General features: G+C 30.9%; 2 protein-coding genes across 7 annotated transcripts in view; one reads left to right on the top strand and one right to left on the bottom strand.

Annotated features, from left to right (window-relative positions):
* Positions 1–8,368: 8,368 nt before the first annotated feature.
* LOC104598244 (histone H2A deubiquitinase (DUF3755)) overlaps positions 8,369–13,573 on the bottom strand; it is a 51,908-nt gene continuing 46,703 nt past the window's right edge. For 2 of the 6 annotated variants that reach the window (XM_010260192.3, XM_019197964.2), the window contains 3 exons: positions 11,914–11,988; positions 9,032–9,093; positions 8,369–8,775 (listed from right to left, as the gene is read on the bottom strand). In XM_010260192.3, coding sequence (XP_010258494.1) covers positions 8,661–8,775; positions 9,032–9,093; positions 11,914–11,988 — 252 coding nt within the window. In that variant the 3' untranslated portion in view covers positions 8,369–8,660. Of the gene's footprint in view, positions 8,776–9,031; positions 9,094–9,158; positions 9,198–11,913; positions 11,989–13,573 lie in introns of those variants that run through there. The other 4 variants (XM_088891388.1, XM_019197966.2, XM_019197965.2 and 1 more) reach the window with 3 other exon arrangements.
* The window catches only part of LOC148790327 (uncharacterized), a 29,461-nt gene continuing 25,009 nt past the window's right edge, over positions 9,122–13,573 (top strand). Inside the window, exon 1 of the mRNA XM_088891391.1 lies at positions 9,122–9,259. The gene's annotated coding sequence lies outside the window, so the exon portion shown is untranslated. The remainder of the gene's footprint in view (positions 9,260–13,573) is intronic.

Here is a 13,573-nt window from a genome sequence, read left to right as displayed (position 1 = left end):
TTTTGGAGTGCACAATATTTCTCAAGCACATAATAAAGTATGATTGGGTACCTATCAATCTTTGTAATGAATAGAAACTTCTGCATTTTTATGAGATACTTGCTATAGCTCATGGAAACCTCAATAACCTTTCTTTTCGCCAATGGGAGGAGGTGCTCAACATTCTGGTATTAGAGCATCTCAGACCGTGGGAAGGAAGAATGCAGAAGGGTAAGTAACATTGAAAAGAATCAAGAGGATATCAGCGCGTGCTTAGCTGAAATCTTGGATTGCTTAGGCGTTGTTTGGGAGTGCTTATTTGAACAATAAAAGTGCTTATTGAGCAAGTGCTTTTATCCATTAAACACTCATGAGTGTTTGGTGAAAAAGCACTTGTTTCAGACGGGTGGTACAGGTATTTTAAAAATTATGTGGTAGACCAAGACTGGCCAGAAAGGAAACAAGCATTTAAAAACAAGCCCAAAATTTGGGCTTCTCGAATAGTAAATGATTATTCAATAATAAATACTTATTAGGGCTTATTTCCGAAACACAAATATGTGCTATTTTTGGTTTGTGGGAAGATTTTGGTGGGATGGGAAGGAGGGATGGGATGTGGACCAAGATTTGGGATCTATAATCCCACCTTTTCCCCATCCCATCTTATGACATCCCACAAACCAAACATGGGAAAGGAAGAATATTCTGGAATATTCCATATTATCCCTTCCCATGATCTCACAAACCAAAAGGAGACTAAAATTATATTAATGAGAAAAAACAGATGTGTTCTTATTTCCCAAATACAAATATGTGCTCTTTGGTGTGGTCCCTGTCCAAAAGTGTTTATTCAAATAATCACTTATTTTTAAACACTCCCATTAGTCAAGGAGAACACCTAACGATGGTCCAGCAAAGGTAACCACAAGCCAGACCAAGAGAGCTTAGGAATCCACATAGAACACAGGTTCTTGGATCAGTTTCTACTAGTTTCTTAAGATTGATCTTCCGCAGTTTGGCAGAAATAATCTGAACAACCACATCCTTATTTGACAATACCTCGATGACTTGATCTCTTGGAGGTTATCAATCTATCTATATATATAAAGCAAGGTTGTCCACGTAACCATGCCTCTACTTGCTCCAAACTCCCCTTCTTAATTTTTTGTATTTTTTTTTATTTTTAATTTTTTAAATTACAAGCAATTACCCATTAAACCAATAAGGAAACAATATAGGTTAAATTATCTCTAATAATCAAAAGATAAAGAAAGAGGGATTTGCTTTTCTAATGTAAGCCAAGTGGCACCACTATCCCCCACTTTCTCCTAAATTCTCTCTAATTCCTATTTGTCACCTAAATTATCTCTAACTTAGTAAAGAGTTTCTCTCCTAAATGATCTCTAATTCCTATTCTAGTATTTCCAAATGGTTTTGGTTCAGCAACTTTCCAACCCGACCAAGTTAAGTCAGTTTCATTTGGCCATTTGTAAATCGACCAAAACTATATTGACCCAACCATAGATATATATTAATATTTTATATTTTAAATATAATTTTTTTAGTATAGAAAAGTTGTAAATTCTCATATTTCTTAATATAAAATATTTTTATCATAAAATTAATTCTTTTTTTAATTTATTTTTTAATAATACCACTATAATTATTAAATTTAAATTCAACTTTTAAGCTTAAATCTTCTGAACAATCCAAAAAAATACACCCAAACCGTTATAACCCGAGTTGACGGGTTTTAACTAATAGCCAGTCAATTTTAGGTGACAAACTCCCGACTTGATCAAGTCAATTTGGTAGGCAAAACAACCTACAACCCAACTAAACCAATCCTCGAACAATCCTAATTTTAGAAAAATTAATAGTTTAATCTCTAATAATTACTGAAAATTTATAAAAAATACACAATTATTGAAAATAAATTTATAATGAAAATACAATAAATACTAAAAATATATTAAATTAGACAATAAATAGTGTAATCTCAAATAAATAGTTTAATCTCTAATAAATATTAATCAATAAATTATAAAAAACATATAATTACTAAAAATAAATTTATAAAAAAATACAATAAATTAAATTATAAAAGTTAAATATTAGTTTTTAATCTCTAATAATTATTGATAATTTTCTATTAAACAAAAAAAAAACAAAAACAGATTTATAAATAATTATTCAAAATGTAATAAATATTTATTACTTTTTTAAAGTTATTTTCTATAATTATTAATTGATATATGTGAAATTGGTTATTTACAATATTATTTAGCTATTTAAATAATATTGTTACTTAAATTTTTAAAATATTAATTATTTAATGAATTTAATAATCTATAAAATCATATTTAGTACTATTAGTACATAGTTCATTATTAATTTTGTAAAATATTAAATTATTATTAGTGTGAAGATTATGAAATCTACTATAGTTATTTTTCTACTTTTAAGAAAATTTTTAAATTTATTACATGATTTTGTAATTTTAACTATTTAAAATTTAGTCATGTTAAATATTTCGTAATTTAAATATTTAAATAATATGTAAAATATTTAAAAATTTTCATTATTTGAGTTCTATTTATTTTAAAGTTATTACCTAATATTAAATATTTTGTTATATAATTATTTTTGTATTTTTAATGTTTTTTATTTAAGATATTTACTTATTGAAATATTTAAATAATGTTTTATTTTTTAATGTTAATTTTTTATTATTCGAATAACTTTTAAATTGAATAAGTCATAAAATTATAATTTATATTGTTACTACATAATTTCATGATAAATTTTTTAAAAAATATAGAATTATTAATAATATGAATATTGTTATTTCTATTATAATTAATTATTTTTGTCTTAAATAAACATTTTAAAGTGAGTATATAGTTTCGTTATAATATTTAAATAATTCTAAAATTTTTTAATTGACACTTTCTTTAGATAGTTGTAGATAAAATGTGGCGGAGAGGATAAATAAGAATTAGAGATATTTAGGAGATAATCTATCTACTAAATTAGAGATATTTTAAAAGATAAATAGGAGTTAGAGATAATTTAGGAGATAAATAGGAATTAGAGATAATTTAGGAGAAAGTGGGGGGAGGTGCCACTTAGCTAAACATTAGATGACAGTGGAAAGGGTCATTTACTAAAATACTCCTTATAGTTTCATGGATTTACAAAAGTGTACCCTTTAGTTAGCATTTTACTAAAACACCACTTATAATTTGCAATGGATTTAATTATGGATTTAATCAATCTTCCATTAGATGACAGTGGAAAATGATAGTGTTGACCCTAATGTTCATTTAAATAAATTTAATCAAAAGAAAATAAAAAATACCATTTTTGCCCTTAATAAGACACGTGCAACCACTCTATTGGCTATATTTGGTCAATTTTGTTTTCTGTACAAAAAAAGTATTAAGGGTATTTTTAGAATAAAAAATCATGGGCCTAAATAAATAAGTTACAAAATATAAGGGATGTTCTAGTAAATGACCCTAATAGAAACACATAAGAGTATATAATTGTTTTATATTTTCAATTTCTTAAATAATTAATAATTATTCATAATTTATATACTATTTCTAATAAATTTTTTATAATACAAAAATAACAATAATTAATTCAGTTAGGTTTATTTAACAAATTGATGAAATCGACCAACCTAATCAACTCACCCCGAGTTGGTCGGTTTTCTAGTATTTAGGACGGCTTTGGTTCAAAATTTCCCAATTCGACCAAGTTGAATCAGTTTCACTTTGGCCATTTGTAAATCGACCAAAACCGAACGACCTAACCATGGATATATATTAATATTTTATATTTTAAATATAATTTTTAATATGGAAAAGGAAATTTCACATATTTCTTAGTGTAAAATGTTTTATATCATAAATCTAAATTTTAAATTTATTTTTTAATAATTGCATTGTAAATTTTAAAATTAAATTTTATTTATAAGTTTAAATATTTTGTACCGACTACCAAAAAATCGACCCAAACTGATACAACTTGAGTGGGTTGGTTTTCACAAAAGGTTAGTCAGTTTCAGCTGACTAACTCCCCAACCTAACCAGGTCAATTTAGTTAGCCAAATAACCTACAAACCGAACCGAACCAACTCATGATCACTCATAATTTTGGCTAAATTAATAGTCTCATCTTTGATAAATAACAATAGTTTGATCTCCAATAATTATTGAAAATTTATAACAAAAATTCACAATTATTGAAAATATATTGATAATGAAAAAAATACAATAAGTACTAAAAATATATTAACTTAGTCAATAAATAGTAAATCTCAAATAATAGTTTAATCTCTAATAAATATTAACCAATAAGTTATAACAAAAATACAATAAATACAATAAGTGCAATAAATTAAATTTAAAAATTTCAATAATAGTAGTTTAATCTCCAATAATTATTGAAATTTTCTGTTAAATAACAACACAAAATAAATTTATACATAATCATTGAAAATACATTTATCACAAAAGACAATAAATAATTACTGAAATACAATAAATATAATTTTAGTATATATAATTATATAATAAATACAAATTAAGAGTACAAAATTATTATTGATAAATATCAATTTTTTGAAAGTTATTTTCTCGAATTCTTACTTGATATAAGTGAAAGTAGTTATTTACAATATTATGTAAAAATATTGAATTATTATTAATTTCAATATCATGTTATAATTATTTGACTACTTTTCATATTTTTTAAATATATTACATAATTTCTTTATTTTAACTATTTAAAATCTAGTTATGTTAAATATTTTGTTATTTAAAATATTTAGTTATTTAAATACTTAAATAATATGTAAAATATTTATATTTTAAAATATTAATTATTTATTGGATTTAATTATCCATAAAATCATAATTTATAATATTATTACATAATTTCATTATTAATTTCGTAATATATTAAATTATTATTAATTTAAATATTATATTGTAATTATTTTTCAACTTTGAAGAATTTGTTTAAATTTATTACATAATTTCATTATTTTAACTATTTAAAATCTAGTTATCATAAATATTTAGTTATTTAAATATTTAAATATTCTATAAAATATTTAAAATTTTTGTTATTGGAATTGCATTTATTTAAAGCTATTACATATTATTAAATATTTGAAAACATTTAAATTGATAATCTGGAAAACATAATTTAAATTGTTAGTACATAATTTCGTGATATATTTTTTAAAAATATAAAATTATTTTTTGTGTTTTTAATAAACATTTTAAAGTTTAAATATCATTTTTAGAATGTTTAATAAATTCTTAAATTTTGTAATCCAAATTTTCTTGTGAGAATGATAGTTCAACCCAGGGTCAGAATTTGTTGGCCCAAAGTACTGTTGGGGTAGGTGTCAGCTCAGAATTGATGCCAATTCACGGGCGTGCATTGGTTCATAGACTGTGGGTTGTTGACCTTTTGAATGTTTATTGCTCTGCATTAGAAATCACAAATCTACATTGGGTTTGTCTGTGCTTTTCTTAACTTTCTTTAGATGGACATAGATAAAAAGTAGGGGAGAGGATAAATAGAAATTAGAGATAATTTAGGAGAGAAAATATCTACTAAATTAGAGATAATTTTAGAGATAAATAGGAATTAGAGATAATTTAGAAGATAAATAGGAATTGGAGATAATTTTGTAGAAGGTGGGGGATAGTGGGGGAGGTAGTTTAAGAGAAATTTTAGAAGAAGATATTATTTAGGTTATTGGGAAAGTGCATCTCATTGGTTGTTCAAAAATGACATGGAATTAAAAATAAATAAAAATGAGAAAAAATGAGAAAATTTCTAGACTTCCTTGTTTATATAATAGACTTAATAATATTCATATTATTAATTATTTTATATTTTTGCAATATTCATCACAAAATTAATAACAATATAATTATAATTTTACAGATTATTAAATCCAATAAATATTTAATATTTTAAAATTAAAATAATGATATTATTTAAATAACTAGTCATCAACTTCAACACCTACTGTGGATGGTTCTCTCTCCCATCATCCCATGTCCCTCTCGGATAATATTACATGCACCCAGTTGGATCTTACCACTCTCATCGCACAGCTGATTCTAACAGTACGGGTAAGTCTAAATATGCTAATAACCCCTGTTAGATCTATGGGGTTGCAATCACTCGGCCATCATCGTTACAACTTACAAGCAGCAGTTCAAATCAAGAGAGGTACGTACAAATATAGTCCCAAGACTTTCCTTTGTTATTATTATTATTACCACTCTCTTCACCCTTCAGCACTATGATGTAGCCTTATGTGTGTGCAAGGTTCAAAGTATCGACACGTATCGGCCCTGTATTGGCTGATATGTATCATTTCAGGACTCGTCCGATACGCCCCTACAGTGGGTGTATCGAGGGTCTGACCAGTTCAGGGGGTGGAAGAGCCCTAAACGGCCCCCTGAACCGGTTGCCAAAAAAAAAAAAGGCATCAAAAGCTGTATCGATATTCTGAACATTGGGTGTGTGTGCATTAATTGGTTAAAAATGCTCAACCCAGTAATATGGGTACTTTATTGCTCTGTCCCTCACGTACCAGGAATGCTAGAGTTTGAATATGCTGACCAAACTACTTGTAAAATACAACCGATATTTCCAATTTGCAGCTGGGTGAACGTGGCCAGCAATGTGTTGTGGTTAGTAGATCTAGAATACTGACATCCTATTTGTATTTCAGATTTGGCCCTTGCAAGACCGTCGTCAGTCCCTTGCATTACGAATATCTTCACATGAATAAAACACCAATGCATGCTGCAAAAGGCTGTGAGGACAGTTTTGTGAGTACCAAATCCGAATTCCTGATACAGACCCATATATATTAGTTTTTTAGGTTATGGATATGTGCATCTGACCCCGTATAATTGGGATAAGACATGGATGATGATAATGATGATGATGAGGTGGTTATGGATATGTGACACAGGTGGATTTGCCAAAACACAAATCCATTCCATTCATATCAATGGTATCCACAAATGTGCCCCGAATTGGGCTCTATCATGTTTTGTTTTTGTATCAGGGAATGGGCAATATACTCCTTTTGTTAGTACACTTCAATTTGATCCCTTGTTGAAGTCCATTGATTACTATATATATTTGATGTTTTTCTTTTAATCTTTTAACTTTAATCCGTGTAAGACGCTTTTGAATTCAAATAACACCCTTGTTTAATGCTAACTCCCCATTTTAAACGAATTCAAATTCAAATTTTTAACGTATTTGATGCTTATTTCCATATCCTAACTCTTTTTTCGACCTATAAAAAGAATTCAGCTTGTGCTTGTGAAAATCAAACCCAAGTAGCCTGTATAAATTGTAAAAAAATCTTGCCACAATCCTATCCATGAAACTTGGGCGGGCCAAACGAAAACCTGGACCAACCCAGCCCACAATTTTACATGAGTTGTACTTGGATTTTTGATCCTCATGCTGGGTCTGGGCCTAAAAGTTTAGGTTTAATTATTTTTTTGGACTAAGCCCGAGCCTAACCCTTAGGTAGCCCAAGCCTGGCCTGACCCTATTCTAACCCAAGTCCAGCCCAACTATATACAGATACATATATAGACATATTTGCATATAAGTCATACAAACATATATATATATATATATATATATATATAAACACATTTTAGTGTAGACTGATTAACGCGATCTCAGACATAACACAGGCCTTAAGGTTGCTCTTGGGTTGAGGCTGCCCGACGTGCACCTCTGCACAAGCCCCTTAGGACAATGGATTGGATTTCCAGTTCAATAACAACCCAAGAGGCTCGATCCAAATCCAATCCCATCCAAACCCAAATTATGGCAGACCAATCCAATCCATTTACTCCCTAATTCAATCCCACGAGTACAAATTAATGTATGTCCATATTAATATATTTTCTGTACATAATGTTTGGTTTTCTTCTCTTTTAGGGCTTACTTTAATAATAAAAAGATAATGTAAATGAATTTTGAATAAATGATAACAATCTTCACTAATGTTCTCTATGAAACTAAAACCAAATCCCCAATGGTTGATTTCTTAACAACCATGCTGTTGTATGTATGGAACAACACTGATTTAGTAAGATAATTCAAACTAAAAAATGCATGTATTTATGGGTTTTTACAAATTGAACATTGGTTGTGATGGTTGAGTATGGGTTAAGTAACGATTTGCACCAATTAAGTACTCAGTTGAGTATGGTTTTCGATGGTTGATTCCGATAAGCATAATGGAATATCCAGATCCGATCCAAATCGGATCCATTGGTAGCCCCACCTTGTAAGAAAGCAAAAAAGGAACTCATGAAGAAGATAGTTAAATAATTAATTGTTCAATTAGGCATCCATCCACTACACAAACCAATCCATATATCCAACTGACCCACAAAAGAATTTCTAGAGAGGATCTTTACTTTTCTACGGCCATACAAATTATTTCTCTACACTGGAAAAGGGGACTTGGATCAACGCAACCCACGTGATTATTCCTGTATTTAAACCAGTGAATTCCACCAAGATGGAGGTTGATCTCAATCTCAACTTAAGGCAACAGGCTGAATGTCTTCGTAGGCCCAATCAGTATTGAGAATTTGGAGTTATGATTGCTGCATAAGATGATTTGTCCGGGGAAGGATGGAGTTGGCAAGCTCTTCATTAATCTTTACTGGAAGTGGTGGCATCTGCTTCATTATACTGGGCATGTCGTTCAAGCTGCAACGTGCATGTATTAGCACATATGGTACAGAAGAGTAATGTTAAGCAATAGAAGTCTGTATTTGTGTCATTTGAATTTTGAATCTGGGCCCCACAACTGTCAGTACACTGGACCCCACATACGGTATTCCATATATGTGGTCTGAGATGGGTTTTTAAAGAATACAAGGAAAAAGAATGTTTGCAGAATTCCTCAGAAGAATTTAGCAAAGGTACAAGACCAAGGATGTCGGCAACTGAATTTGCTACTTACTCATTCAAGATGGTTAGGATATTATCTCGAGCTTGGCAGAAGAGATTGATGTTCTCCTGTAACTGCAATGAGGGGAGAAAAAATGAAGATATCAGTTCAGTTCTGTTCTGTTCTCTGACCAGAGCAAGGACACTCCCATCTTTCAACGGAGCAACTTTAACATGGACTGCATCAAGATCATATATCAATACAAAAGACCTCAGGATAAATCTTTCTTTTTCACTTCAGGTAACATTGGTTGAATTTTTTTTCTCAATTACTGATTTAATGGGTACAAGGCTATTTATGCTTTCCTTTTCTTTCTCATTTTTTGATTGGAGAAATTTATAGGATATGATATCTCTTCCATATTTTTACCTTTATTAATAGAAAGTAATTTTGAATTCTTGATTGATTTTTTATGGTAAAAGAAAATTTTTATTGAAGAAAAAGAAAAAAACAGATTACAACTACTTAACAGATGCTAAGATAACACCTCACAAACAAGCTAAATATGACCGTTCCAATTAAACTAAAAGCAAACTAAACAAGAATCCTTTCTTACAAGCATCAGACACCAACCCCCATTAACTCCTAATGATCAACTTCAATCCTCCCCATCAAAAGATTCTTCCTGCCCACCTTCCCTGTTCCATATTTTCCCCCTTCCCCTATTATAAGAAAAAAAAAAGTAGTGAAATAAACATATTTGCTTTTTTTTATTCTTTTTTGGTTATTTCGCTAAGATAAAGAAAGAAAAGATACTTTGCTTTGGAAAAAGAATACTTACAGAATTAAGGAAACTTGAGAGAATAATGGGAAATAATGGAGAAAACTAAAAACAACACAAGCCTATGCCCATATTTTTCCACTGGCAAATTCCAAGTGTGGCAAGCCTTTTTTAAGTGCAACAAATTAGAAATGAATGGCAAAAACTAGAAGGAATAGAATCAGAAATGAGTTCATTTCGAAGGAAAGTCAATTGAAATGATTTGGTCATGTAAATTGACGACAAATGACTGTACCAGTGAGGAGAGAACCAGTGCAAATAGAAAGTTCAAAAAGAACAATAAGAAGACCAAAGTAAACATGGTTCTTGGTAGAGCACAATGGTTGGATAGGATTTATGTAGCCAGCCTCAAATAATTGGGAATAAGTCTGAGTTGAGTCTTTCCTTGGGCCCATATCTCATTCTGGAGTGAGGACTGGAACAAAAAATTAGTAATCCAAATGGGTCATGTATACATATACCTATCCTTGCCCAGAATCAGCAAGAATTTGAAGGGCCATAGAAGTTGACCAAACATGGCCCTATGGCTACCTTTTCTACCTCCCTTTGTCATGATAAGATTATCTTCAACTATACTCCCATAATTTCAACATTAAACATGCATTGACTTCTCCTATCAACCTTTTCTTCAGACACAAGAAAATAACCATGAGGGTGGAGTAATTTTCCCTCAAAAAGATTCTCCATCTGGTATGTGGAGACATGCTGACCCTGCCACATTTTTATCTGCTATTTATAAGTTCTACATATAGTTCATATGTATTCCAACATTCTAAAATATGAAAATGTGTGCAAGATGTAGGTGTCTGCATGAAAGCACAGATATGATTTAAACTTGTTTTATATGTGTGTGTGTGAGAGAGAGAGAGAGTAGGATGAGAACCACATAACAAGGATATTTTATTTTCTGAAATCTGGACATGACAAACACCATGTCACACCCATATCAAACACAATGGTAACTTGTATGTAGTAGTTGATTTACAAGTATCTCTTGTTTTATGCATATATTAATCACAAATTCAAATCATGGTATGACTATAATATTGTAGGCATATTCTTATCAAATTTATTTCAACTAAAACATGCTAGATAAATTTCTTATGACACATGAGGTATGGGTCATGTATTCTTGATAAAATCAATTTTCATTTCAAAACTTCCATGAAAGATACATTGCACTTATTGTTAGGGTAGGGGCATGCCAAATTCTGAATAACTAGATTTTTCCTCAATGGAAACAGCTAGATCTTATTTGACACCTTGGATCGGTAATCCATAACAAGGGAGAGATTGAGGAGGATATCGCCCATGGAACTAGAGCAGGATGGGCAAAATGGAGGAATGCATCCGGACTTTCATGTGGTTGGCAAAAACCACTTAGGCCCTGTTCATTTTTACTTACCTAGGTAAGTACGTTTACCTGGGCAAGTGTTTCCCAAGTGAGGTTCCATCATTCTTGTGCAATACAAGTTACCCAGGTAAAGAGAGAGACAGGAGGGAGAGAGCGTTATCAGCACATGGGTAAGTTGTTTACCTACTTGCAGGAGGGAATAGTTACCCATGTAACTGGTACTCTCTAGTATCTTCGGATACCATTGGACCCAATATAGTGTCAAATGAACGTGGGGGTTGTCGTCAACTTACCAGTTTACCAACTTACCCCCTGCTAAATACTGGAAAACAAACGGAGCCTTCGATTAAAAGGAAAGTTGTATAAAATAGTTGTAAGGCGAGCTATGTTGTAATGTTGTATGAAGTAGAGAATTGAGCAGTCAAGAAACATGTCCAAATATGCATGTGGCAGAAATGCATATGCTGAGATGGATGAGTGGAAAAACCAGATAAGGTAGGATCAGAAATGAAAGCATTCAAAAGAAATATAAATAGCTCCAATAGATGATAAAATGAGAGAAAGTAGGAGGGATAGGAGTAAACCATCAACAGCATTCATAAGAAGAAGTGATCTGTCGTAAATTAAATGAACTAGGAGGGATAGGGGTAAACCATTAAGGACATGGACCAAAACAGTAAGAAATTATTTAAGCCCCCATAATTTAACAATATGGCATTAAACAGAACAGAATGGAGAAAGAGGATTCATGTAACCAACCACATATACATGGGATGAGGCTTGGATGATGATGATTGATGATGATAATCCTTGATGGCCACCAAGCATCTGAACCTATTTGCCCAACTAATTATTAGGTTTTCATGACCACAAGAAAAATGTGAAACTAAGTCAAGAGTCAGTCAAATAAATTGGATGGCTAGGATCACCTACCTGATATAACAGGTTCACTTAGATAAAATGCTCAATTAATTGGATTTCCTCATGTTTTATACATTATAGTACTCTGGTTGAACTATTTATCCATGATATAACTTTTAACAATTTTCATATTTCATTAATCAAATATTTTCATTGTTATCATTTTTGTTTTGAACAATGTTAATATCCAGACCTGTTGAAAATCTCCAGGCAATTGCTCTTTTATTACCATTTTTTACATTTTGCTTTTGGCCAATGACAGTATACAATTTCAAATCCAACTACTTGAACACCAACACAACTAATTCCCAATTATCCATTGTGCCCATATTGTAACATCGTACAGTTGAAAATAAATTTTTGGAACAAGGAAATTATAAAAGGATACAAAACTGGAATCCAAATTATAGGAGCAAAAAGATAACTATACAAAAATTCTATTCCATTTTACAGGTTGCTTAACTTGATTGATAAAAAGGAAAATTGATGAATAGAAAACAGTAGAAATTGTGTTGAAGTGAAGAAGAGGAAAAGAGAGAAATCAGAGAAGAAAGAATGGAGAAGCAGTAAAAAGTTCTATCTGCTGCCCCTTCACATCTATTCATCTTAAGTATAATGTGATATCCAATTATATTTATACCCCTGCCCGCTCAATACTCAATAAATAAATAAATAAAACAGGTAATAAACAAACAGCAATAGAAGTAATTAGCAACTATAATGGAAGTAAATATACATCTATAAAATATAAAACCAATCCCTCAACACTCTCCCTCGAGTTGGGAATATATATTGGTCATTCCCAACTTATTTAAGTCATTTTTCAGATTGTTTTTTTTTTTTTTTGATATGCAGATACGCTCTGAAGGGATATACACAATGGGAGTAGCTCATCCCCCAACCCAGGTGTAGGTAGGATTCGATCCCAAGTCTCCACTACGACCAACAGGAGACCTTACCAACCCACTGGTGGGCACCTTACACGTCATTTTTCAGATTGTTTCTAACAATTCCTTTAGAAAATATCTGCCAGCTGCATGCAAGATGTAACATATGGCAAATAAGTTTCACCTAAAGCCACCCTTTCTCAAGTGAAGTACTGATCAACCTCAATATGCTTAGTCATATCATGCTGAAGACTATGAGCTATATTAATCTCAGCTTGATTATCACAATATAACATTAAGGCTTGTTCCACCTAAATCCCTGGCTCCCCAAGCAAAGATCTGATCCATAACTCCAACACCCTATGAGCCATAGAACAGTACTTAGCATCAGTACTAGAACAAGCAAACACCAACTACTTACTACTCTTCCAAAAGACTAGATTACCACCAACAAGAGTACAAAATGTATATGTAGAGTGCCTATCATCCAATGAACCTGCCCAATTTATATCTGTAAAAGCTTCTACTCTCATGTGACATAATTAGCGAACAACAGAGCCCTACCTTGTTGCTTCTTGAGATAAGCAAGAATCCTGTCTGAGAACTCTTTG

This window comes from Nelumbo nucifera, chromosome 7 (genome assembly GCF_055504915.1).
Source record: "Nelumbo nucifera cultivar China Antique chromosome 7, China Antique-T2T, whole genome shotgun sequence".
NCBI classification, from domain to species: Eukaryota; Viridiplantae; Streptophyta; class Magnoliopsida; order Proteales; family Nelumbonaceae; genus Nelumbo; species Nelumbo nucifera.
This window is presented reverse-complemented; position numbering and strand designations above follow the sequence as displayed.